This window comes from Populus nigra, chromosome 14, assembly GCF_951802175.1.
Source record: "Populus nigra chromosome 14, ddPopNigr1.1, whole genome shotgun sequence".
Classification (NCBI taxonomy): Eukaryota; Viridiplantae; Streptophyta; class Magnoliopsida; order Malpighiales; family Salicaceae; genus Populus; species Populus nigra.
In genome coordinates this window covers 3,832,534-3,860,000 of record NC_084865.1, presented here as the reverse complement: position 1 = coordinate 3,860,000, position 27,467 = coordinate 3,832,534, and the positions used below count along the sequence as shown (strand labels likewise).

Sequence of the window (27,467 nt, the reverse complement as noted above, 5' to 3'; positions counted from 1 at the left end):
CTAAATTCTTACCATTTAACCACGTACTAGATGATTGTAAATTTTTGTCTACTTCTTCATCTATAAGGTTGGTGTGATTAAATATTTATTGGGTAGATTTAATTACCACGTCCTTTAATAAATATAAGATACATATATGATCTTCACTTGTAAACATTTCACTGTTTAGTTTATAATCATACAATATACAATATATAAGATAATGGTAAATTTACAATCACAACAAAAAAAACTAACATTCTTACTAAAAATCATCCATAATGTATTATTTTTTATGAAATATTTTGTTTCCTATGTATTTTTTCCATAAATATATCTTTTTAATAGCCATGAAATATTCTAATTATTTTTTAATTTCATTTACAATCTATATTTTTATTATTTTTAAAAGTATGATGGTGGTCCCTTTTAAAAAAAATCTTATAAATTCAATTGTTTTTTTTTTATTTTAAAGTCGGTACTTGAAAAAATAAAATTTATCAGTTAAGTTATTCATAAAAATTTTGATATTTATTTCTTTTTAAAAAAACTTGTTTTTCATGAAAGTTTTGCCACTAATCCCTTTAAAAAAAAAAACACTTATTAAAGAAGATCATCTACAAAAGATTTGATATCAACCCTTTGAAAAAAAGACTTGTCGAAGACTATCTATTCATGTTCTTTTCTTCATGTTACTTCATAAATAAATTCATGTCTTTTATTTTTGAGAAACAAAACTATTGAAATAATATATATATATATATATATATATATATATATATATATGCATTCGAAACAAGTAACGAATCCTCTTAGGAAGCAAGTAATCTTGTGCTCTCTTTAATGCCTTTTTTTTTTAATATATATATAAAAAACAACCTAAAACGTAAAAACTATACATTACAAAACAAAACACGATTCCCTTGACTCAAATATTTATGAATTATAACATCCTAAGATTGCTTATTAACGTGTCTATTTTTTAAAATTTACATGCTTTCATATATATATATATATATATATGATGTGTCAAGAAATATTCTAATATTAAATTATAGATTGATTTTGTGAAATAAAATATTAGATTGTAATTAAAAAGAAAATTAAAACATCAAGGACCAAATTTAATAAAAAAACACACCTCATTTTCATTTTGACATGGAAAACTTCACTTTGGCCCAAAAAACTTTAGTTTATGTATCATTTGATACCTATTATTATAAAAATCTATATTTCAATTCCAAATTTCATTTATTTTATGTTTTAGACCCTAAAATGTTAAGAAATGAGAGAAAAAGTCAGCAGAAAGAAAGTGACTCATTTAATACCCTCTCTTATTTTGTAAATTGTTTGGTTTTACTTTTTTTATAAAAAAATAGTAGCTAATCTTCTTAATTGTTTTCTTTTAATTTTATAATACTTCAAAAATATTATTATAACTCTTTTGTCTTATGTTTTATATAAATAAAATGCATTTTCATGATACATTTATAAAAACAAAAAATTATTTATTCTTAGCAACCAAAACTAACCTCTAAAATAAAATAAAGAAAAAATGTATCAAATAAAATAAACTCGGAATAAAATATTTACATGTGTATTTATTTTTTATTTTTAATAGGAAGATTAGTTTTTTGCTTTAATAGTCAAGTAGTGTTAGTAATTTTTTTATTTATCAATTCATATATATTTTTAATTTATTTTATTATGTATAAATTAACATCCTTTTGTTTTTCAATTAAAAAAATTCATTATATCCGAAACACATTTATAGTACAAACATATCTTTTATTTTTAATAGGTAAGGTTCCAAGATATGATTTATATTATTATCTAACACACTTCTTCAAGTGAATGTTCTTTGAGCTTAAAACTTGAACAAACCTATATTACCTTGTGCTTAATTTTTATCAAATACATAAGGATGGTGAGATTCGAACTCGTGACTGCTTGGTCATCAAGGCTCTGATATCATGTTAAAGAACTATCTTAACCCAATAACTTAAATTATTAAATGAGATCTCATGATATGATTTATATTATTCTCTAACAATTTATATATTTTAACTTATTTTATTAGATATAAAGCATTATCTTTCTATTTCTTTTTAAAAAAAATTATAATATCCAAAAATATATTCATAATGCATAATTGTTTTTAAATATTAAAATTAATTTAAAATCTTACAAGATTATAGCTTTTTATAAGAGCAGTATAAAATAATACAACAAACATCGACTAGAAACACGATGTAGTTGGGGACTCATTTAAGTGTTTAACACGTGAAATTTAGATGAAAAGTAATTTGATATACACCCATGGAGGGATTTGATTGAAATTGTTTGAACTTCTTGGAATCTAATTAGAAAATAAAAATAATTTTAGTACTAAATTGAAAATGTTTGTATAATCGAGGGACTAACTTGCCAAAGAAAACGCCTTATCTACTATACCCTGGAAGTTGAAGCCCTTGAGCAAGGACAGAGTCTCCCAAGCGAACCCAAAGAACAGAGCAATGCTGAGCCTTCCCACACTTACTTTCCCCCCAAAGCCCTTATCTATAATCCCAAAATCAAGCTTCTCCGGTATCCAAATCCGCCAAAAATGTCCCGTTTCAGTTCTCCTACCCTCCATCAAAATGACACGGTCTTCTGTAATAATGATGGCTAAGAAAGAAGAAGAACTGAAGGAAATAAGGGCCAAGACAACTGAGGAAATTAATGAAGAGGTTGTTGATCTTAAAGGTGAACTCTTGATGCTTCGTCTTCAGAAATCTACACGTAATGAGTTCAAGTCTAGTGAGTTTCGCCGTATGCGCAAAAGGGTATCTCGCTTTCTCCCTTATCCATTGTTTTATATCTTTCTTCTTGCTTGTTAGTTCAAATTATGAAATACTCTCTTCTGGTTTTGCCTTTAAATTTCCATGGAACGCTTGAAATTTTGTTTCTTTTGATTACTATGTTGGTTTCTTAGTTGCTTGTTTTATGAGGCCGGAGTGAATTGGAAATAATGATGGCAACAAGTGTGCTTAGGGGGGGCAAAATGGGAATTCTGAGTTGTTTTGGATATTTCAGCTTCTGCTGTGTGGGGGGAGTAGGCTCCCTGGCCGCATTGCATCGTGATTAGCTAGGACTGTAGTGTTTTTGGATGCTCGTTGCAATTTAATTACTAGTAGGAGATTGATATGAGAGGCTCTTGACTTTTGATGTGAAGCCCTGTGATTCCGTTGTACAACTTGAGTTTTAAGCCCTAAACAATGGTTGAGTAATCAATGAGATCATATAATGGAATCAGATAACTTCATTTCTACTTTCTGGTGTTTATGGCTCCCTCCCCATTTGTGAAAGAGGAATTTTGATACACCTTACTGTGGAGCCATGAAAGTGTGGAAGGGGTTCCGTTTATTTATTTTTGTGTAGACCTTCCTTGCATGTTTTTCTATATTTTAATAGATGACAAAACTCAGAAGTTCTGGTAAACAAGTAAAATATGAGGCTCCTGCTTTTCTTTTATACAACTCCCAACTTCTCATTGTTTAATATGTTTTTTCCATTGCTCTTTAGTTCAAATTTGTTTGGTCAATTAATTGGAAAGGGTGTCTTGGGTATCTGAATCGTTAATGGCAACAAGAATACTTAAGCAGAAGGGAATGCAATTTTTTTGGGACATTTTAGGTTTTTCTTTATGGAAGGACTAGAATACATCACTGTATTGCATGGTTGTAATTTGTAAGTGTTATGTCTGAAATAGTTTCTGCGGGAACTGATGTTTTGGATACTTCTTACAATTTAACAAACACAAAATTTTCTGAAGAAGGGAAGTAAGGGATTTATAATAGAGGTGGAAGCTTGGTTTTTGAGGTGCATACCTCTATGCTTCAATCTTTATTCTGTAGAAATGTCAATGGATGGCTTGAGTGTGACTTCTATGGTGGATTTTGGCTGTCTAGTTATCATGTCAAGGGTAACCAGCAGAATAATTTTAGTTGGAGCAATCATCGAAGCATATTTCCAATTTGGATATCATCAACTTTATTTTACTCGCTGATGTTCTTGGCCCAGCATTATGAATGAGAGGAATTCCATTAACAATGTGGAATTTGTGCCTTTTGTTTTTCATAACACCTTCCCACCATTTCCTTCTATGTTTGATAAATAAATAAACATAAAGTTTTGGTAGATGCATGAAACATGAGCACTTGTTGTTTTTCTCGCACACTTTTCTTTTTTCTGTTGGATAACCAGGCATACTTTCTTTAAACCATTTGCTGCTTGTATGTATGACCTAATATCATGGCTTTCCAAGTCCTCGTCAGTAATTTATCTTCCCATGGAATTCTTATGTAAATGATTAAGTTGGAAAGTGTGGTTTCATTTCGTTCCATTATCTTCCATTTTTTGTTTTAAGTCTTTGGGGTTGCTGTATTTCTGGATTTGGTAGTATATTGTTACCTTGGTTGCAACCTTGAAAAATGCTAATGTAAATGTTATTATTCTTGCCCTGTCTGCCATTTAGTAATCAGGGATCTTCTTTGAAACAATGAGAATAGTAATATTCGAATGCGTTATCAAGGTAAGGAGTCAAATTTTTCTGCAGGTCACCTTAAACTACCTGTGTATTTTACATGTACTCTTTAAAAGGGAGAATGGTTCTAGAGGTTGACAGTCTGGCACTTGGATGGAAATCCAAATGGTCACTAGCATAAGTCCATGCAATATGTGTCAGACTGAAAGGCAGAAACTTACCGTACCATTTATTTCATGTCCATGGCATGAAGTTGAATACAATGAGGCTCCTGGATGTATTATGGGACTGGGGCATACAGTTTAAGAAATAGTTTAAGGCCATGACATGCTACAATACAGTATGGAGTGAAAATGACTCTCTGCAATTCATGTAGCTATTCTTCTACCGAGTGTCATTGGTTGCATGCCTACTGAAATATAAATGACCCATATGGTATATCCCTGAGTAGTGCAGAAAGGTGAAATGGGTCTATCTGTCAGCAAATGTCTGGGATAAGGCTGCGATAACTCAATTATGCTCCAAGGAATAACTGGGCGGGGGAGTAAGAGGACTGGCCAAAGGCAAAATGATGCTTCTAAGTGTGTATTTCAACTCAATGGTTTTTGATGGGTAGTCTTGTGTATTTACTATTTAACATAAAGTTGGAGCTGTACATTTAATGGTCATGACACCATGGCAATCAATAAATCCCATCTAAATCATTTGCTTGCTGACATATATTCGGCAGCCTAATTTGCTGGAGATATAATTGCATCCTTTTGAAATTGCTTAGAGATTTTTTTTCTTCCTGTGGCTGGAGATATGTTATGTGCTATGTGCCTTATTAAGTACTAGTTTGTGCAGTCAAGCAGCAAGCCAGATGGGGATATGACTAGATGCCACCTTTACTTGTAACTAAGATGTGGTGAAATGCCTGCTGTGTTCAAGTATTTTGTAGGTTCCCATTTTCCACATTTTCACTTTCATGCGTTTTCTGTGTGCTCATCACATATTTTATTAAAATACTGAAGTTCATTTATCATTCTGAACCTTTTTCTGCGAGAATGATGTGCCTTTTCGCAGTGAAGTTCGCTGCCCGATGCTTCAAGGCTAAAAGTAGTACCCTCCCCCGTAATTCAGTATTGACTGAGTGTGTTTTATTGATTGCAGATTGCTCGCATGCTTACTGTTAAGCGGGAAAGAGAGATTGAGGAGGGGGTTGGGAAGAGGCTGTCAAGAAAGTTGGACAGGCAATGGAAGAGAAGCATTGTTGTTAGACCACCTCCATCCTTGAAGAAATTGCAAGAGGAAGAGGCAGCTGCAGAAGCTGAAAAATCTGCTTGAGCCAATTGCATTGTATTATTCCTCAATGAATTTGATGTAATTTCATGACATAGGAGGAGCAGCATCCTCCTTCACTGATTGCGTAATTTTTCCTCCCGGTCCCTTTATTCTTCCCTTTGCCTTATACTTGGCCTTTTCTTCTTTAGCAAAGTACTGATTAGTCTAATAGCTTGCTTGAATGTTACTATTGAGCAACAGGAAAAGAAAATTCCTCATAATATTGTTTTATTCCTAAACGCTGCCGTTTCATATTCCTTCATTTCTTTTTTTCATGCCTCCCGCTCAGTGTCATTCCCTTATCCACCTCCAACAACCACGAACAATCATGGAAGAAGAATCGCCCGCCATCAGATCTCTCGAGTCCGAATCCAACCAGTCCCATGGACCATGCACTCCAAAAAAAGCACCAAGAAATGCTAGACCGCCTGTCCAACCGCCACCAATCCCGACAAAAAACTGCCTCCACCGCCTCCTTCCTCTCCACATTCACCGATTCCAAAAGCTCAATCGAATCCCAACACACCCAACACGACAGATCCTGCTCGCTTAAAATCTCATATAGCCAACATCTCCCTCGAAAAACTCGTCGCTGAAAGCGCCTACTTTCTCCCTTGTGAAATATTAAATCCATCGAAAACTTAAAGCAATCTCTCGGTAAATTGAATTCCCAACTTGTCCCTAAGAAGAAATTCTCCTTCAAAAACAAATCCACAAGTAAACCAAATCCAATTCCAATCCCACCAAATCCCGACAATCCAAATCCATCAAATTCCTCTTTCACTAAACCAAGAAAATCAAACTCTAACAAAAAATTTCAAGAATTTTAAAGAGTTTAGAGAATTTTCGCTGTCGGATTTGAATTCATGTGAAGTGAAATTGACTGGCTGCGTTAACGCAATGTTTGTTAACAGATTGAGGAATTGTAGGGTTTACACGGGACCTGTGATTGGTTCAATTTTGATAGAGGAAGTAGAGAACTGCTTTTTTGTGTTACCATCGCATCAGATTTTGCGAAAAGTTGTGATTTTTATTTGAGAGTGAGGAGTGGGCCGATAATTGAGGATTGTGGAGCTGTGAGATTCGCGCCGTTTTTTTTTGAGATATGAGGGGATTGAGGAGGATTTGAGGGAAGCTGGGCTGGAAGAGGAGGATTTGAATTGGGAAAATTTGGATGATTTTAAGTGGTTGAGAGCGGTTAAACCACCGAGTTGGTCGGTTTTGGAGGACAGTGAAAGGATTGGAAGAGTGGAGGTTGAGGATCCTGAAAGAGCTGAAGCGGAGTGGAGAATACGGGGGTTTAGAGTGCGAAACTTCAAATAGTTTGTTATGCGAGTTTGGGTTCAGGTAATGTGATTTTTTGGGTTTCTGTCGTCTTATTTTGTGGGTTGATTGTGTTTTAGATGCCAAGTGCTGTTGAGTTTTGAATGAAAAGTGGGAAATGATGCTGTACTACTGTTTGGTTATTCTTGTTCCTCTGCTTTTGGATTCTCTTTATGTATTTTATTTATTTATTTTATTTCATGTGTTTTAGTTGCTCTTGTTATTGGGATGGAGGCTCTGTTCAGTCCAATTCACAGTTGATACTCTTAAAGAGAACTGCCTAATAGATGCTCATTTTTTTAGCTGCTTAGACAGTATATACTACATAGATTAGTGGGCAAAGACCTGAATAAATTTGGAGCGGAAACTGTTCCTCATCCTCAATAATTGTGAGTTTATGGGAAGTTCCTGTAAAAAGGCGGCTTGTCGTGAATGCTTTGTATAGAAGTTTGTAGGCATCCAAGCATCCGTGTAAATTTAAAATTTGCAACACTTCTTCTAAGATTGCTTTAGTTTGAAACTAGAGGGAAACCTTTGATAACAGATGGACGACTTGTTATACAAAGAAGTGCAATACTGACATGTCAGGAGTGGCAGCAAAAAAATTAGAGTTATTGTTTGGAATCTTTACCCATTAGAAATATCTTGGTGCGCCACATCTGAAGTCTATCAGAATCAAACTTCACTTGAAAGGGGTGAAATTAAAAATGCTTTTTGTAATATAATGGAACTATTTTCTTAATCCATATCGACTGTTATGAAATTTGATGGCAGTCCTGTTTATGTCGTTAATCCATCATGTTATTTTGTTAAATTGATCACTCCTTAACATTGTGCTAGGTACTCATTTTCTGGGAGGTTTATAGAGTTCCGATGTATTTTATTTTGGGTTCTTCCAAAGTGAACACTGTATCTCTTCTAGTAACTTTTTTTGGCAATCCCAAAACCTACGTAGGGAGCTTTGTATTAACTTCATCTTGAGAGATTTGAAAAATAAAATGGAAAACAGATTCGAGTATGATTATGTGATTTGTAAGAGGAGGACTAGATGTTAATGGACTACTGATAAAGAGAATTTGTGGTTGATTTGCCTGGCGCTGGGCCTTCAATGGCTTCCATCAATCTAGTGGCGTAATAAATTGCCATACTTTTTAACTGTTCAATAGTCCCGCAGCTCTTGCTGCATTGCTGAAAATTTTCTGCCAGTTAAATGAAAGAGCTTGGCTTTATGCTGCCAGGTTTATCTCCCATCTGCCTGCAGTGATTGTTCCCAGTTCTGCTTTTCGAGGTCTCTATTGCTATGTGGGGGGTCTGTTTGATGGTACCCTGTACTTCCATATTGCTGTTTCTTATATGCTTTCTATTCTAGTTACTTCTGTATGCTACAAGAGGTTGTCTTCTGATACAGCTGCAATTCTAAATATGAATTTATCAGCTGGTTTTTTTGGTTAGTTCTGCTCTTATGCCAACAATTGTTTAAACAATTGCGGGCATCTGGTTCAACCATTGAAGATTATTGCCCTTTCATATGTTTTCTGGATTGTGGTCAAGTTTGCTGTTGTCATGGAAAGTTTCAAGGATCAGGTTGTTATCTGGATGCTTAAATCCTTGAAATGTCTGCTGAAAGTGAGTTGCTGTCATGACCTACTGGCTATGCTCTTAGATTTCTGATTGGATGCTGATGTTTTGCTGGGCGAGTACCTAGTCTGACGAGTTATCATGGCATATAAGCCTAGTACAGCATTATTGAAGCTAAAAAGTGCAGTTTGTGAGCTAGTTCTCAATTGCCGTTGAATTGGATGTGTTCTGGGGATTATTGCTGTTCTTTGATTGATGCTACATCTTTTGCCGGCACCTTCTCTGCAATAATGCTTCTAAGTTCATTCCAGAGATTGCTTGTAGTCCAATGATGATTTAAGTGTTGCTATGTTCTGCAGATGTGATTTTTTTGCATATGTGATGCTGTTGGGTGGGTCAACTTACACTTTTATTGTTCTATCTTGTTAACAAGACCATGACATGGGATTTTCAGAGATGGTTTATGTATGTAATGAACCTTTTAGTTTTGTGCTTTTGTTAATGAAATCCCTCTTTGCAGTCAAAGGAAAAAATTATAGACCAATCATCTCTTTTTTTGTAGGCATATTGATTTACACGTATGAATCACTCTGTGTTAGATTTATTTTAAAGAAATTATGGCTGTTCATGAGCTCATCTATCTCTACTGCTTATTTTTCCAATTTACAGTTCTGGTGGCTGTTGACTGTGCTTAAGATTCAGAAGCAAGCTGAATAATCTTATCTGTATTTTACATGGACTATTTGGAGCACCTCTTACAACTGCACCTGTTTTGACTTTATGCTCTGACTTCATTGTTGGCATTTGGCTTTGTAGATGGGATCTTGCCAGTTTTACCATAATTATCCCAATTAGAAAATTTGTGTTACGTAAAGACAAGTGCTTTCCAGAGTTTAATTAATAGGAAAACATGAATTTGTTTGCTAGACCCACTCAAAGATTCTTTGGAATGCTTGAATTAGGTGCTGTTGTGAGTTTGGTATGGGTTTTGCCAAATGTTCTGTGATTTCCCTTCTGGATTTGTCAAAGTGTGGGTTGGCAGCAGTAACCTGCTCGGCAATTCCCACAGGAAAAATTCTTCTACTTTCTCCTATATAGCATCTATCGAAGTAATAATACCAGGGAAACCTGTATAGATTTTTCAACTTTCGAGCTGTTTAATAGTTGTTCCCTTGGACTCTGGTTACGTTAAGGGCAATTCCCACCTGACGTTTAGCATGGGTCACATGACTGTGGTAGGTATTTCTTTAACTGTCAAATCCTTGCAACATATTGCTTTCACATTAAGGATTCTTATGTGGGCCATAACAAGCAACTGCCATAATGAATTTAAGTCACAAAGTAGAGGTGTCATACATTGTATATATTCTATTCCCTTGTTACCAACTCCTGTTAAGTGATGTTTAGTTGTGGGCATGGCATTTTCTTTTTCGAGCTTTGACTTGATTCTCTCATCAGGTCCAATCATGTTTTATGATCATGGGTAGATCTTGATGATCTAATTCGTTCAGTCCTCAACTACAACCATGTGACCTAACTCTGCATGCATCATTATTTAAAGTTTTAAACCTGTTACTTGATTCTCGTATTCTCTATCCAGTAACTTAAGATATCCATCAGCAAGCCTGGATAATTCGATCTCTCCCCCCTTTTGCTCTCTCTCTATCTCTCGGTTTTGGTTTATTTTCAGGTTTTAAAGTTCGTTTCCAATGTCCTCTGATCATTTGTCTTGATATGCGTCCTCCGCATGCTGAGTGGTGCAGTCCTGAGTGCTATGCGGAACAAGTATTCACAAGTTGATATGATTCTCAAGGTAGGTATGTTTTTATTTGCTAGTAATACCTGATTGGATTTTTTTTGGCTGCTGATGAATTTTTTATGGACTCCATGTAATTTGCATTTGGGTCTTTGTTTCAGTTTCTTGGAAACCTTTCATGGTTTATGTAGTTTCCATCCCTCTTGCGTATTTCTTTAGGAGTGCAGCATGCTCTTAGAAACACATTGATTGGTTCTTGCTTTAGATGCACAGTACATACATTTGTCATTTGATTGTTGGTAGCTCAAAGGATGCTCTGGTCGTGCTGTTTTCGCATGCTGTGAAGACTTTATTGCCATTAATCTTGTTCTAAATGCTGCCCTCCTCAACAAAGATAGAATTGAGTGCATGATTAGCGGATCCCGTTTAGGTTTTTGGTGTAGAATCTTGTGCCTTGCAAATTGCAACCCATGAAGGTGGAGTAGAGTAGCTGGACACCACAACGTCGAGTAGCTGCTTTCCATTCCTAAAACCCCATCCCATCTCTCTTAAAATTTGAATCTAACAAAAGTCTCTGCTCTTAACTCTTAACTGGAGGGGTGAGATGTCTCCTTGGGGACTTTTTGGATCCTAATTTGAACAGTTATGTATCGAATTTCCCTGCTTAATCATTAGATGCTACCTTACAATAACTTTAGGGAGGCGTATATATCTACTTAAAGAGGTGGCCCTGGATGAGTCCAATTAAGCACGTCGGCCTATCAGGTCTTTTTAGCCTGAGAGAGTCAAAAGAGTTAGGTGCAGGTTGGTTCCATCTCACTTCATGTGGTTCGTAGGAATAGACATATTAATTATTAATAATTAATAACAAAAACTGTAGATGAAATAACCGTTCATCTCCTCACAAATCAATCACTTGGATTAGAATAAGCAATTTAAAAAAATATTCAACTTACTCCTCCAACTTTTATTTGCATGATTGAGCCTTTTTTTTAGCTCAATTTAGCATCCAATTGTATATTTTTTTATATAAAAAAATTTTGGATTAAAAGTTAGAGGATCAAAGTGAAAATAACAGGTAAAATAGATGGCGGCTTCAAATTTCATACAAAAACTTTATTTTAATCCCTATCTTTTTCGATTGATAAGGGATCTATCCTGTTAGTTATCAAAATTTCAATTTTGGTACTAGAATTAACTTCTTTCATTTTCAATCCTTTTTGTGAGAGGAAGGAGTGAGAGGATGCTAGATTGCGGTGTAGAGAGAGAAAATGGATGTTGAAGATGATTCTGGTCACCAAAAAAGTTGAAGTCGGTGTTAATGAGTTTCATTTTATGAGGGTATTTTAACCTAGGTGTTTTGTTTTCTTCTCCTTTCCAGAGGAAGCATATTTGACCGCGATAATGTTTTTAAATTCAGGTTGATTTCAATTTTTTGATCTTTTTTTTGGGTTTTTGGAGATCATGGATAGGTTTCTGAATGTGATTAAAGTGTTTTCTAGATGTTTTCGGTTAAATAAGTTGAAAATAGATTTTTAAGCTAAAAAACTAAAATCTTATTTTCTGGCGACATAATCACTGAATTTTGTAGAAAGCAATGATGTTTCATCTACTGTCTTAAAAAAAATATCATCTGCCCCTCTAAAAAATTAAAAAAGATAAAAGTTAGCCCAAACATGTAGGCTATAAGGCCCACACACTTGAGATTTTTTTAATGCTTAGGCCCATGCGCTTGGGCTCCTTTTGGATTTTTTTCTATTATATATTTGATTAAAAAAATTGATAAAAAAAAATTATTGAATTCAATTGAGTCAAGCTGGTCACAAGGTTAACTAATTAATTTCCAACATTCAAACTATTATTTGATTTTCTTTTTTTTATTAATGCTTTTTCCACCTTTCAATTTAATATATATATATATATATATATATATATATATATATATATATATATATAATTTTATCGTTTGTCAATTGAATCTCTCTTATTAAAATAAATAAATAAAAACCCTTGAATCTCTAGCACTAGCAGGATGGAGTAGTTGATTAAACAATAACCATAAAGAAATTGGCCCCTTTACCTGCAAAGTATGCATGTTTGCTAGTACTTGTCTGCAAATTTTAGTCCTGGTTAGAGCATAAACTAAAATAAATGGCATATTCAATGTAGCATCAAACTCATTCTCAACTCGCCTGTTAACTTAAGCAATGCTTTTTTTTTTCTTTTTTCTATTTTGATTTTCAAACTTTTAATTATTGCAATTTCATCCTCCAAAGTTATGGCATCATGGTTTCTTATATATTGTAATTCTTCCAATTTGTTTTGCCCCTAATGTACTGAATTTTGGGTTATGTTTGAATATAGGTTCGGTTTTGATTTTGCAAAGTAGAATTCAATAAATGTTGAAAATCAAAATTATTTGAAAACACATATCCATTTAGATTTTGGTGTGGGAAACTTTAGTTCGATCCCAAGAGTTTTAAATTTTCTATCATTTGACCTTATTGTTTTAGAGATTCATGTCTCGGTATCTAATTTTATTTTCTTCACTTTTCAATCTCCAATTGTTAAGGGAGGAGAGAGAAAGTTTTTGAAAAAAATTTAAAGAGAGAGAAAATGGTTGAATGCTCTCATTTTGGCCATCTAAATGTTTGGGATTTGTGTCAATGAGTTTGTCTTCTCTATAGAAATCAATGAATATGATATTTCTCTATAAACATGCTGGAAAAAGTATATTATATCTATTTAGTTTTTTAATTCATTTGATTTTTTTTAGAGTAATTTTGTGGTGTCTTAGGGTTACTATTTAGTTTATTGCAGTTTTTATGGTATTTTTGAGGTGTTTTTAGGTAAAAATAAATTGAAAATTAGATTTTTAAGTTCTAAAAGCTTGGATTTTAATTTAAGATGACAAAAAAAATTAACTAGAAGGAAACATATGACCTATCCAATAGATAACATGTTGCTTAATTATTATTTATTTTCTCTAGGTGCTAGCTTGAGCTTTTTGACTAAAGACCTCGCATGTGGGTGTGATTTATTTATTTTTTTGCATTATTTTTTTATTTAAATATTTATTAATGCCCTCTCTCTTATTGGTTAAATTATTTTGTTTAGATTTATTATTTAAATAGTGATTGTATTAACATTTTTTTTAGTTTTATAGTGTCTCGAAGAAATTAGTTTAATTTATCTAAATTATTTCCTCTTATATTTTATATAAATTAGTTGTATGATATCATGATGTAAGTCCATTATTCCTGGCATCATAGGGCTTGCCGCATCTTAAAATATTTGTATTATGTTTTTTATAAAATAAAAATCTTTTTTTTTTATTAACAATAAAAGTTAGTTTCTAATATGAAATAAATGAAAACACATAAGATAAAAAGAAAAACTGGGGTAAAATTTTGGCATGGGCATTTATCTTCTGCTTCGATTACAAAGATTAGCTTCTCGTTATAATATTTAATTAGTGATGATAATTATTTTTTATTTGTTAATTCATATATTTTTTAATTTATTTTATAAAATATAAATAATATCTTTTGTTTTTTAATTTTAAAAAAATTATGATTCATGAAAATATAATAATTATTATTTTTTATGTTAAAAATTAACTTGACTTGAAATTCGACAAGCTATGTTATAAGACTAGTTCAATGCTATTTTGATTTGGTTTAGGGAATATAGGTAGCAATTAATTAAGAGCTGCCGATTGCTTGAATTGTATCATTGAATTATCATAACTATATTTTATAACCTTTTGTTTTTCCATTTCTTTCTTTGTTCCGAATCATTTTTTCAATTCCAACTCTTTGTTCTTGTCTGTGCTGATTGATTTTTTTATTTATTTAATATTAAATTAAATCTACGGTTACAAATGAGACAAAAGGACTTGAATTGATAGGTCAAATCTAGGTCAAGTTGGGCACTTTTGGATCCATTTAGCGGGCCAGGATTCACCACCAGGCCCCAAGACTATGGACTGTGGACAGCGACGAACTTACTAACCCATGAGCTTCTCTTTGTCTTGATATTAGAGAAATTGAATGCTTTGGAAGCCCTAATAGGAGATCCTAGTTGAATTGCTATTAGTACGAGGTGACGCATACCTTACATGATTTTAATGGCGGATTGGTTCTCTGCACATGAAGACGTTTCTGGCTTCTTCTTCTTTTTTATGCGTTCTCAGTTGCTCTTTTTTCATTTTAAAAACAAAACTCTATAGTGATATATATCAAGAAGCTCTCTGACTCTACCAAATAAACTAGCTGATGTGTACATACTCTAAAGTTTAAATGATTCTTGGTTAATTTGTTAGCGAAGATCATAATCAGTGTTATCCTTAAATCATCATAACATTAACTGCACTCATTCTAGCAAGATCAGAGATAAGAGAGAGAGAGAGAGTTAGGTCTCACTGTCTTAGCTCAATTCATTAGAATATACCTTCAAGAACATGTAAGATCGAACTTGAACTAGCTAGGTCTAGGATGCCTGTGTAGATTCACATCAAACTTAGATGGATTTGTTGAGCAGGTTATATATGTTTGCAAGCTGCAAGTATTCAAATTAGAGCTGATTTTTCTGCACCCCAGTTGCTAATATCACAGTAATAGTGTTAACTGATGCTATTGTTTATAAATTGCATATTATCAAGAAAAAAAATAAAAAATAGAAGAGAGATTCTAGCTATATACGTACAATATTAAATCCGAGTTAAATTAATTAAATATCATATATATGAGCGTATCTGATTAAACAGGAGGAACAGGTGGTGCTCTTAAAGTTTGAATCGTATACTCTTGGTAACACAACAAGCAAAAGAAGATAAGTGCACGGATATTGATACATAGCATAAAATACTTTCGATTACAGATTTAAATGCTACATTGCAATATTCTTCATGCCATAAATTTATGATTTCTCAGTGAAGAAAATATGGCATTAGTGTGTAAATCAACTTGAATGATTAAAATACATCAGAGGGAGGTGTAGCTAGGGCTAGGGCTAGGGCTAGGGCTAGGGCTAGGGCTAGGGATAGGGACCCAGAAGATGAGTCTCATATAAATAGGTGCGTATGACGACTTTGTTTTCTCGTGAACAAACACGTCAATGATAATTATTGGCTCGCCATGATTTGGTAAGTGAAGGTTGCTATGCTATTCTAAGGACCCCTCTAATTTTCTTCTTATGTCAATTCTCAAGAATTAAATGGACAGTATTGTTTTTCAACACTAGTTTACTATATATTCTTTTGTTTAATCCGTTGAATTTTGAAGCATAGAAGGTTCTGCTTCTTTTCTTTTTTTTCAATGATTTTCTAATTCCCCTTTAGTGTGTAAATATTGTTTGTTTCATACATCTCCGTTTGTTTTTGCTTGTATGTTGAATCTAGCATGATCGGCGATAGTTTTTTTTTTTTTTTTTGAATTCTTAAGCTATATATAGTAGTCTTAGAGTATGTTTAATTTAACTTGGGTGGAAAATTAACGGGGAAAAAATTATGTGCTAATTATTATTCGGCAGTAATTTCTCACCTGAAACTTGTTTTTGGATATTAATTACTGTTTTGATTGACTTGTTCTTATATAATTTATTATTTATTTATTTCATCAGAATTATATCATTCATAAATATTTATCAAGCAAAATCATATATATACAACCCGGGTTTTAGTTTTACTATATGTAAACGATATTGTTACCAGGGTGCGAGTAAATTTCAGCATGAACAGCTTCATCTTCATTTTAATTTGAATGCATTTTCTGATCATATTCTTAAAAAATTAAGTTAATTTCCCCTTAGTGTGTATATATATATATATATATATATATATATATATATATATATTCAGAGATAAACTACACATCAAATCATCATCTTAATTTCTAGGGAGAATTATATAGAATCATTTGATGCAAGAATATTTATTGAAAAATGATCAGGCGATCTTCATTCCCTGTTTATTTCGAGGACTTTATAAAATGGTCTCCAACATCATATATAGTTCCTACAGATCTGTAGAAAACCTATATGAAGCATAAGAAAGTTCCAAATTGTCTGCAAGAACTATATATATCACGTATAGTACATAGCTTTAATCATATTATATATCAAAAAATCATTTATGGTCCCCAGCAGCAATCCTTATAAAAAAAATGATATATAGTACATAGCTTACTAAAAATAAATAAATAAACGTATAGTACATAGCTTCAATGGATAATTAGTTGAGGGATCACCTGTGTTATCTATTTAAAAATCGTGCATTATTAAAAAAAAATCGTTCATAACTACTAAGTTGTAAAGGCGAATTAACGGCCGGATCATTAAGTTGGTGGTAATTATTTTGGTTGTCTCTGAGCCTGAGTTTCTTCTTGTCAAAAGTTGATGGAAGCATACAATCAATCAGGGCTATATAGCTAGCTAGCTAGGCAGTAGCTAAATCAAATGAGAAGATTGTCCAAGTGTTGTATAAATTTAATTAGGTGCATAATTAACATAATAATTAACCAAACTATCAGTCTCATTGTCTTTCGCAGTCCTTGGCTGTATATGTGATGTCATTGTCTATTGGAGTTAAGCCAACAAATCAAGACATGGTAGTTGATGGGATCAAAACAATGATAAAGCTAGCATACTCCAAAATTTCTTCATTAAAATACTGTTGTTAAACCTAAATATTTCCCATAACAAAATTATTCTTCATATTATATTATATTTTTGTGGCTGATTGCTTGTAAATCAATTCATATATCATATATTCCTAAGCCATAGTGCTGGCCATAACGGTTGAGAAAACGAGTAGCTAGATGCTGTATGATAGTAATACTATAGTGGGGGTGTAAGTAAGAAGATTTGAGCATTGTTTGATTATAAATTCAATCAATGGCCCTAAGTCTTAGTGTCATGTCAGAGGTTATATAATCTTAATCTTAAATTAGTTTATGGTCGCCATATGGGCACTTTGTTTAATGGGGTAAATGACTTGATTTCAATAGTAAAACATTTTCGACGTGTAATTATCATTGAAACAGTAAAGATATGATGAAATTAGCATAGATTTTTCATGCCCCACATTAATTGTTTTTGTTCTGTGGCTATTAGGGTAGTTAGGCCATGAACAGTAGAAAGGAGTTGGAGCTAGTGTTTGATGCATGTACACAAATACTACTCAGGTGTACTATACGCAGTACAAGCCTTTCTTATATATAGACTGTTTTTTCTGCACTGTCTGCTTGTTTTACTCTAATCAAGTGCTTAATGATGCTTAAGGCAACTGTCACTGTCCATAGTCGAAGAAATAACCTCACTAGTCCAAGCCAATACATACATAAATACATATCTTAGCTTATTTATTTAGGGTTAGAGAGACAATTGATAAATATTCTTCAATTAGATCAATTTTTCCCTCTAATATGACTGTGTTAGTCTATAGGTTATCTGAGCAAGCCACATGTATTATTGGATTGAAAATACTGGACCCTTACTGATGATGGCTTTTGATGGAAACTGCAAGTGGCTTTGTCAGTCAATCTACGTACCTCTATATATATCAAATCCAAATACATTGATTCGAGGGGCTAGCTAGACCTCATCAAATCCAAAATTTATTTGAGCTGCAAGTGGTTGTTTGGTATCCAATTTTTGATTCGAGTCAATTGGCTGGAGTTCTAAAACAATATGTATATATCACGGGTGCATAATCTCTGATCAGTACTGTTTATTATATTCCCAAAAGATAATGCGTGCAAAGAAAGACGATCGTATATCTCTGAATCGATCTCTCTGGACTGTTCCAATTAAGAACAAATAATAAGGCATCCCTTATATTCTATTCGTGATTCTATGTATATTATATGTTGAATCTTGTACATGTTCCTAGCCCCATTGACATATATTAGGGTTGCTTTCCTTCTGCATGGAAATGGAGCAACAGCAAACCTTATACGTGGCATGGGGGAGGCATGGAAAGTCCGAGTTTAGATGTATTGGGTAGAAACTTAACAGAACAAGCAATTTAGTTGTTTAGCTGACACAGCTATGATATTTTCTAATCATTAATTTAAAATAGTTACTAGCTTTAGGTGACATCACTTACCCTCTAAATTCTTTATTGAACCTGCTTCTTTTCAATGAGAGGAGGGTGGTCCAACAGACAAGGAACCCTAGTTGAAGAAGCAACCCCTCTCTCTCTCTCTCTGCGAAAAAAATCTTTTTAACGAGCTTTCGTGAAGAAGGTGGTAATAGGTTTCTTTAATTCTCTCTCTTGAAATCTAATTAAGATGGAAATCTTTTTTTATTTCTTTTTGTAGTAAAATTTGTGCCGACAGTAATACATACGAGGCAAGTGAAGGGAAAAAGGAGAACGGAAAAGCAAATTTAATGAATTCTCACTTCTCGTCGTGTTGCTTTGACTCTATGTGACCATTGATTTGATGTGCTTTGGAACATGTTTGGCGTTTTTTTTCGTATTTATTTAAAGAGAACGTGTTTAGGTTAAATGAACTCCCTTGTGAAATAATATTCTTGCAGAAATATCTTCTTTTTTATTATTTTTGAGAACTATATATATATATATATATACACGATCTTAAATATTGCAGTATCCAAGCAATGATGGATTTGTTTTCTCTTATATATATAGCCATCGAAGGTATATTGCTAACAGGAAATGCAAAACCATCAAAGGAAAGGAGATCGAATTTGTAAAATGCCAATAAAAGTGTATTTATATGTATATACCTAGAGCAATCACTTTTTTTATGTATTAATTTTAATTTATTTAGTTTTCCCATAAGTTTTTTACCAGATAATAATAATAATAATAATAAATCTTTTCCATGAACATATCCCGTATGAACAAGATTATCCGCGCTTTATCCCGGGAAGAAAAGCCCGCAGAGAGGGCGAGGGTAGTGTTGCATGAAACTGCATATATATTGTGAGGACCCATTTTTCGGTTTTAAGGCACTTTATTATATTTATCTTTTGACACGATCGATGTATAAGAACTCCTTGATTTTCCACCTTTAAAAAGGAAATTTGGGTAAAATCTCTCTGTTTATGATACAGGACAACGAAGAAAAGGACGAAGGCATCCACAAATGTCATAGACGCATTGTCTTGATGAGGTTTAAACTCAAAGGAGAACGTGTTTTAGGTTTTAAAGACGGTAGAAATTCGGTGTTTGCTGCACCAACTTCTCCTCTAACCAGCTACCTCAATGGTCAAATGGGTAATGTCCTTTTCATCATCATGTTACTATCTCTGAGAGTTAGTTTATGATTAAACTTAAGCATTTTGACAACCATTTACCCCGCACTGTTGAAAACATTGGTGATTAGTTATGTTATTGGTTGCGACGTTTACTTTCTTGTAGAAACTAGAAAAAAAGGTTATACAATACAATCTTGCAACGATGTGTTAATTCTTCGCATTACCTGCCGTAATTTCTTTGCTACGTTATTTATGGATACTACGGAGAATTAGAGGCAAATTTACTTACATCGACATTAATTTATATATAGACACACACACACACACACACACACAAGTGTTTTTCTTTATATATATTTTAAGAGAGGAAGGGTGTTTTGGCTAGTGTTCTTGTAACAAGTTCAAGTCCTTCTCTGATCGAGTAAATCACTGTACGTATTTGAAATAGTATATTCATAAGAATTATATATTTTCTTATTATCTTCTTAAGATTTAAACTGTAGATAATAATATAGAAAACAAACTCAGCTACAGTACAGATAAGAATCACGCATGATTGCATGCTATGTATATATGTGGCTATCTGCTGCATTATTGACGCATGCATGTTTATATTCTTCCTTAGTTATTTTCCAAATCATTTAGAAAATATAATTATGCATAGAATTAAGCAAGCCCCAAAGTCCCACTTGTAGTAGAAAGACTAGGACGATTATCAAATTACGGACGCCGGTGTGGGGAGGGGAGAGAGATAGGTGGCCTATTAGCACAGTGGTTGGTTAGGATGCAAAATCATCAAGCACACGTGGAAAGCTGGAACGAGATCCATTTCAGTACTCAATTGAAAATATGTAAGGTAATAATGAAGGACAATACTAGCTAATGATCTTATGCCCTACATTGCATCAGGCAATCAATAAAACTAATCAACTTGCCACCTCCTTTATTAGGAAATTGCTAATTCTAACATTTGTTGTTAGTGATATTGTTACTAGATTCACTCATTTATATATATATATATATATATATATATATATATATATATATATATTCACTTATTTTGGGACATGAATGACATGATATGATAGAGGTTCCAGTGAGTTGGAGGAAGAAAACAACGCTTGGAAGTTATTATACTCCATCCACTAACACGAATGTGTGATTAATTTATAGATCATTATTATAGTTCTAATAATTTCTAATTAAAAGGTGGCCATATATACAACTTCACCATTCAGAACTACATTTCGTTTACTCCTTTGATCCCCAACCTAACTTTAGTTTTCAGGGTTGTGGTAAAATTAAGTTCTTGCTAAATCCCTCTAGTTTTAAATAATTTTCTGGATTGATATGGGTGAAAAATGATGATTTTACAATTTTACGAATGATAATGTAAGAAGAGTAGTGTGCATTAACCAACCAACTTATTAAAACTCAAAAAAAAAAAACCTTAAAACTTATGCATGAATCAGTTTATTGGTTAGGGATTAAGAATGTATAAAAATGTATTAGCTTATGTTTATATATTACCGCGTTTCGTTCACACCAAGAAAAAAAGAAGTTAGATTACATTCTTCTCACAGAAGACTTCCCCAACTTTCCTCACGAGGACGGCTGGAGTTGGATATGGTGAAACTAAATAAATAACTATCGTGTAGGAATATTATAAGTAATGTTCGCTTTATATATATATATATATAACTTGTGATCCTTTCTTTCATTTCATTATGTGTGGAGAGTTCACATTTTGGAGTCGTATGATTTGTTAATTAATTTTCTAATAAGTCATCTTCACTTGCAGATGGATATGTAATGCTTTTGAGAATCTTCCCTGCATATTCATTCATTAATTAATTAAAAGACCTGTTTCCGGAGCTCCTTTGGCCTTATTCATCAATTGTTTTTTCCCTCTAGAAATTAAAAACAAATATGATTAATGTTAGTCACGAGACATGTTTGAAATATTCAGCGCTGTGATCAGGAGAAAAGAAGAAGAAGAAAAAACAAACACAATTTATGTCGCTGACCATTGAGAAATCAAGTTTCAAAGTCCATTAAATTCATAAATTATACTAGAAACTAGATGTGCATGTCTCTATTCGTGACAAATTCGCTTAACTTGTTTTGTTTCTGAGTTTATTACATGAAAGTTGTTGTATTGTCTGTTTTTAATGAAAATATGGAGGAAGAAAGTGACTACCTGCTAATTAGTAACTGGAATTTCCATTGTTTTTCTTTTTTCCTTCTTTTTTTTACCCCAATCTTTAATGCACGGGGCACTTTTTTAAATTATTTTTGGCATAAGTACTTTTACTATGTTGTTTTCTTAACTGTTAAAATTTTTTAGGTTTCAAAGAATTCCAAATGAGTTCAATGCGTGAATAAATATAAATTTTTATCCGGTCATTAAATCAAATTAAAAATTTTCTTGATCATTCTAAATGTCTAATTATATTAAGATATTATTTAAGAATTATTTATTTATTTTTTGTTGTCATCAATGGATTCTTTTTTCTAGTTAGATTATGAATTTCAATTTAATCAAAATTTTACTAATTCATTAGGATATTTCTCTTGTATTAAAGGCTATTTTCTAAAAGTAGATTGATGTATTGACTTTCATATTATATTTGAGTTTTATATACAATTGTTTCTATAATTAAGGGTTGTATCTTAGGCTTGAGAACCCTAGTATTTTTCTTTATAGTTTAGGATTGTAAAACTTTAGAAATTAAATGTTCGATGTACAAAAGGTACTGGCAAAACCTTGTCCTTCTGTGTGATGTATGAGTGAAGGTCATTTGGATAACTATGAGGGCTCAAAAACTAGCTAGCGCATGCAAAGAACCCAGTAGCATATACTAGATCGAGTGGAGCATTTATCAACAAAAATTGCAAAATGCTAATTAAACCATCTGACACTATAAAAGGGAGGCATAAACATGAATCTTGATGCGGAGAGGGATGTTGACTCTATAGGGCAACTATTTTGTCGGTTGTTTTTGTTTTCAAGACTAAATTAGACTAGGAAAATAATATTTCTTACTATTTTTTTTCTATTTAAATTAGTACTTTCAATTTAATTAAGATTTTACTAATCAATATATTTTTTGTTTTTTTCTCGTATTTAAACAGCTAGAAATATTTTAGAGGAGATTGATAAATTAATTATTGACTTTCAAAAAGTATACATGAGTTTTCTATATAATTAAGGAATATAACCTCGAGAACCCTAGTTTTTTACTCTAGAGTTTAGAACCACCTGTAAAATTACTGTGGGGACTGATCAGTAACCCTATCCAAGCCAGTGAAGGGATAGAAAATTTGAAGGTGGCCCTAGCTAGTGACGTGATGTTATTTCACGTGATCTTGTATTGGGAGAAAAAAAGTAGGAAATTACTTGGAAAAAGAAGAAGAAGCAACATAATGAGAATTCTAGTAGTCGTAACTAACGTAATTGTTGCTCAATGTGGTAATTATGACAGTAAAGAACGTATTGTGATTGTCATGTTAAGTTTGCTCCCATTTGCTAATTAATTAACGGGCACTTATAAAAAGTTGAAAAATGCGTAAGCTGGCCAGGAATTTCAGAAACTGGTGAGGCCCCATCTTCATTCACTGATAATAAAAACATTATGTAAACATGATTCACAGTAATTTAGAGATCGCCGGCATGGCGATGCACTGGGTGACGAAGGAGGCAGCTTAATTTGTTGCGTGCATGGAATGAGCTTCTATACTCTGACCATCGAAGACGTGCCATCTGTTCCCTGACGCTGACCTCTTTCTTAGTTTTAGGACTTCTGCAGTAGTTTGTTTTTGACCATCATTAATCATTCGATATTTGGATCTCAAAGTTGCCCTCGGTATTTTGAAGTATAATAATTATAGAACTAACCTACCTTGCCCTTGGGGGACAGCCTAGCTAGCTAGCTAGCTACACTCTTTAGATATATCGGCCAGAATTAATATATTTGTGTGGCAGAGCTTAGTGATGAAAATGTCACTAGCTAGGAGAATATGTGAATTCTTGGAAAATATATATGTATTAATTTGATAGGCTTCCTGATCTCTACAATATTGAAATGGAAGACAGGCTTTTTCATGCCTCCCAAGGTATAGAAAATCTGCACCAGGGATATACTTCTGAAGTTCAGCTGATATTGAGGTTTGAGGCCAGTCGCGGATGGAATAGTGGAATCCAAAAACATTGTGCCCTACCACGAGCTAGCTGTCTTGATTACTGAAACATATTTTAATAGTTGGCTGCTTAAAAAATTATGGCCGATTGATTAATTAAGAGTAATTAATCACCTTAGAGGGAGGAGACGGAGAGGGCATAGCTGACATTTCAAGAATAAAAAGGTCATTGTTGTTTTGCTTAGCAAATGGGAAGCTACCACATCAGCCTGCTTTTTTTGGGCTCTATTGTATCAGGGTGGCATGAAACATGGAACGCATATAAATAGCAAGCCTGCAGTTAATGGTTGGATCATAGGGAGCCTAATCTTAAGGTGAAAAACATAGGATACAGTACTGTCTTGTACTCTTGAAAATGGGCAGGTCTCCTTGCTGTGACGAGAGTGGCCTCAAGAAAGGTCCCTGGACCCCTGAAGAAGATCAGAAACTTGTCAAATATATCCAAAAACATGGCCATGGAAGCTGGAGAGCCCTCCCTAAACTTTCTGGTATGTATTTTTTCTATCTTTCTGTAAATATAGCACAGCTCCATCCCCGTCTCTCACTCTGTCTCTAACAAGGAGTTTATTTTTGCAGGTCTTAATAGATGTGGAAAGAGTTGCAGGTTAAGGTGGACAAACTATTTAAGGCCAGATATCAAAAGAGGGAAATTTTCTCAAGAAGAAGAACAAACAATTCTAAATCTCCATTCCGTCCTTGGCAACAAGTAACTAGTTAAACATTCACCTTTCTTTCTCGCCGCATCTTATTTACTGGATTATTCATGTTGTTTGTACTTATTTCCATATTCTTCTACTTGTTGCTTTTAAGATGGTCTGCAATTGCAAGCCACCTACCGGGTCGGACCGATAATGAAATCAAGAATTTCTGGAACACCCACCTGAAGAAAAAGCTCATTCAAATGGGTTTTGATCCCATGACTCACAGGCCTCGCACCGATATCTTCTCAAGCTTACCTCATCTTATAGCCCTAGCTAACCTGAAGGAGCTCATAGATCACCATTCATTGGAAGAACATGCTCTGAGACTACAAACAGAAGCTGCACAGATGGCAAAACTTCAATATTTGCAATATCTCCTTCAACCTCAACCTCCTGCAGCTTCTAATACTGCAACAAGCTCAAACAACCTAAACAATATCGGTACTCTTTGTGACATCGAAGCCTTTAATCTCTTGAATTCACTTGCTTCACTCAAGGATAGCCCAGTGTCAAGTTTATCCCAGTTGGATTTACCGGCTTCCTCTCTTCAAGGGATCAATGATTCAATCCCCTTCTCCCATTTGCCTGACTTACAAATCCCTTGCAATTATCAAACACCACCAACCAAGGGCATGGCTCAAGCTCCTGAGTTAACAGTGTTTAGTCAAGGAGAGAACTCGCCCATTTCTCCATTTCAGTTTCCTTCATCTTCAACTCCATTTCCTCCTTCTGCAGTTCCACCTGTAACACAGATATCCAGCATGGTCAACAACTTGGGAGATGCCTCTAGTACTTCAAGCTATGGAGAAGAAGTTCCTTCAGTTTGGCATGACCTCCTTGAAGACCCTTTGTTTCAAGATATTGCTTAATTAGCTTAAATTTTCATATATGTGAAAAAGGTTTGGAGTTTCACCACCACTTCACTGTGTAATAACACAACATATATACACTGTTTGTAGCTGTATGTATACTTTAGGACATTGCACTCATCATGGTAGATAGATTTACATGCATGTTTTATAATTTAAGCAGAGGCTTTCATCATGGAGTGTACACCATTTATATGCAATTGAGAGACTGATTTTACTGAAAGATCTCATCTGATTTAATTGCCATTTTTCTCCAGTAAACAAGTTTCTATAGCTTTCACAAAGCTAGCTAACATCTAGCAATAATGTTGCATGAATGACCAGTGATCTTCATGGCAGGTAGGTCATGAAAATTAATTATTTCTTGCATCTATAATAATATTAATTAAAGAATAATTACTTAAAATACTAGATTCTACATTGCTTTGTCTTATCAAATAGCGAAGATGTTTTCCTTTGTGTCCTGAAACGTGTTGACATATCTTTTACATATGCATCAAATTAATAATTGCCTTGAACTTCTCTTCTTTCTCATTTTAGAAAACTCTTGGAATCTTAGAAGAAGCATACACATAAAACATTGTATAAATAAAACATGTTATACCAAAATCCTCAGCTCTCCATTTCTCATATTTGTGTGTTGTATTTTGTAAGTAATTGACAGAGAAGTCTGAAGAAAATAACAGAAAACCTAGAAAACAAATACTTTGTTATTATTAAGGAAAGAGACCTTATATATGGAAAGAGACCTTATATATGTAAATACTTTATATATAAATAGTTATTACGTGTAGTAAATTTCATCATTGTATTGTATACAATCCTAAAAGTATAAATACAAAGGGATGGTTTCCTTATTAACAACCATCACAATTATACAAAAAACTATCTCTCAATCTTAACTTGGTATCATAGCAGCAAATCGTCCAGCAGCTCCCTCAATCTTAACTGTTATATATAATATATAAAAGTTGCAGCCCATTAATCTGTAGAGCTTCACTGATCAGAAGTCGTGATGTTCACACATGAGAAAAAGTTTTTTGATCTGCAGTTTTCTTTGGTAATTAATGTTTCTTAAATATATTTAGATCAGATAATTGACCAAACCTTTTGATCTGCCCTAGCCAACCACTCTAAAGGAAGTGGATGCAAAAACTCCATGTCGATCACTATCTTGTTCCTCTTTAAAATGGTTTTTTTTGTTATATGTATATCAGTGGAAGATACTGCTTGAGATTTTGTGTTCATAAAAATTTTCTTAAGAGAGAGAGATAGAGAGTTGACAAAAGCTTCTATGTCAAATAAATGACGTACAACTATCCTTCAATGATAAGGAGGGACCCCAGGTAGTTGGGGAACATAAAAGGCTTGGTACTACGACTAATCTAACCCACGAAACCATGCCTGTTTTTCAGCTTTCAAAATCTTGCCTGGATAACCTCACCCTTTGATGGTTGTTGCTTGCTTTACAGAGTATTGTTAAAAGTCATGTTTTCCTTTTATGTAGAGGTAGATATTGAAGCACGCACTACTGCCATTAATGGAGGCTCATGTATGGACGTTCCTATCCCAGATAATTGATAAAATTAGAAGAAGACACCCTTGTAGTTTAATTGATAAAAAATATCAGGATATATGCTTGTAATTATCGATTCTCTCAAACTTTTGTGACAATGGCGTGTTTAAAGCCCACTTTTCTACATTGCATGGCGTGTTTAAGAGATTAAATTGTTCTGAGTGCTGATCTTAAGGTTTAAATATTTCAGAACCTCCATCACTACTGGGAAAAAAAGTTCTTGAAAGAAGCTTTATAACTCTAAGAGTGCATCTCTCCCTTCTTGGAAGATCCATTTAAACGAAACCGTATAGATAAATTGGCATTCATATCAATATTGATGATATTTCATTTATGTTTTCATGTGTTATATCTATTTTCTTAAAGGATCCAGCTAACTAGTGCATGCCTTTGGGTTTATGTTATGCATCAT

At 33.4% G+C, this 27,467-nt stretch overlaps 2 protein-coding genes and 1 pseudogene across 3 annotated transcripts; all 3 read left to right on the top strand.

The window, feature by feature from the left end:
- Positions 1–2,437: 2,437 nt before the first annotated feature.
- On the top strand, positions 2,438–6,066 carry LOC133672763 (large ribosomal subunit protein uL29c). The gene is made up of 2 exons (XM_062093280.1): positions 2,438–2,804; positions 5,657–6,066. Exons 1-2 carry the CDS (start codon positions 2,496–2,498, stop codon positions 5,828–5,830), a joined length of 483 nt encoding a protein of 160 aa, XP_061949264.1. The 5' UTR covers positions 2,438–2,495; the 3' UTR covers positions 5,831–6,066.
- Positions 6,067–6,189: 123 nt separating this feature from the next.
- LOC133672762 (tubulin-folding cofactor C-like) lies at positions 6,190–9,272 on the top strand (annotated as a pseudogene).
- Positions 9,273–10,413: 1,141 nt separating this feature from the next.
- On the top strand, positions 10,414–25,702 carry LOC133672761 (transcription factor MYB53). 2 transcript variants are annotated; one of them, XM_062093278.1, is made up of 4 exons: positions 10,414–10,545; positions 19,566–24,397; positions 24,486–24,615; positions 24,720–25,702. In XM_062093278.1, the coding sequence occupies exons 2-4, from the start codon at positions 24,265–24,267 to the stop codon at positions 25,477–25,479; spliced, it is 1,023 nt and encodes a 340-aa protein (XP_061949262.1). In that variant the 5' UTR covers positions 10,414–10,545; positions 19,566–24,264; the 3' UTR covers positions 25,480–25,702. The 2 variants fall into 2 exon arrangements, with proteins under 2 accessions (XP_061949262.1, XP_061949261.1); XM_062093277.1 differs by having other exon boundaries at positions 10,420–10,541.
- Positions 25,703–27,467: the final 1,765 nt, after the last annotated feature.

Excerpts from the sequence above, each read along its gene's own strand:
- LOC133672763 (XM_062093280.1), top strand. The coding sequence starts at position 2,496 with ATGCTGAGCCTTCCCACACTTACTTTCCCCCCAAAGCCCTTATCTATA. Across the intron at positions 2,805-5,656 it reads TTCGCCGTATGCGCAAAAGG|ATTGCTCGCATGCTTACTGT; the intron begins GTATCTCGCTTT and ends TATTGATTGCAG.
- LOC133672761 (XM_062093278.1), top strand. The coding sequence starts at position 24,265 with ATGGGCAGGTCTCCTTGCTGTGACGAGAGTGGCCTCAAGAAAGGTCCC. Across the intron at positions 24,398-24,485 it reads AGCCCTCCCTAAACTTTCTG|GTCTTAATAGATGTGGAAAG; the intron begins GTATGTATTTTT and ends TTATTTTTGCAG. Across the intron at positions 24,616-24,719 it reads CATTCCGTCCTTGGCAACAA|ATGGTCTGCAATTGCAAGCC; the intron begins GTAACTAGTTAA and ends GTTGCTTTTAAG.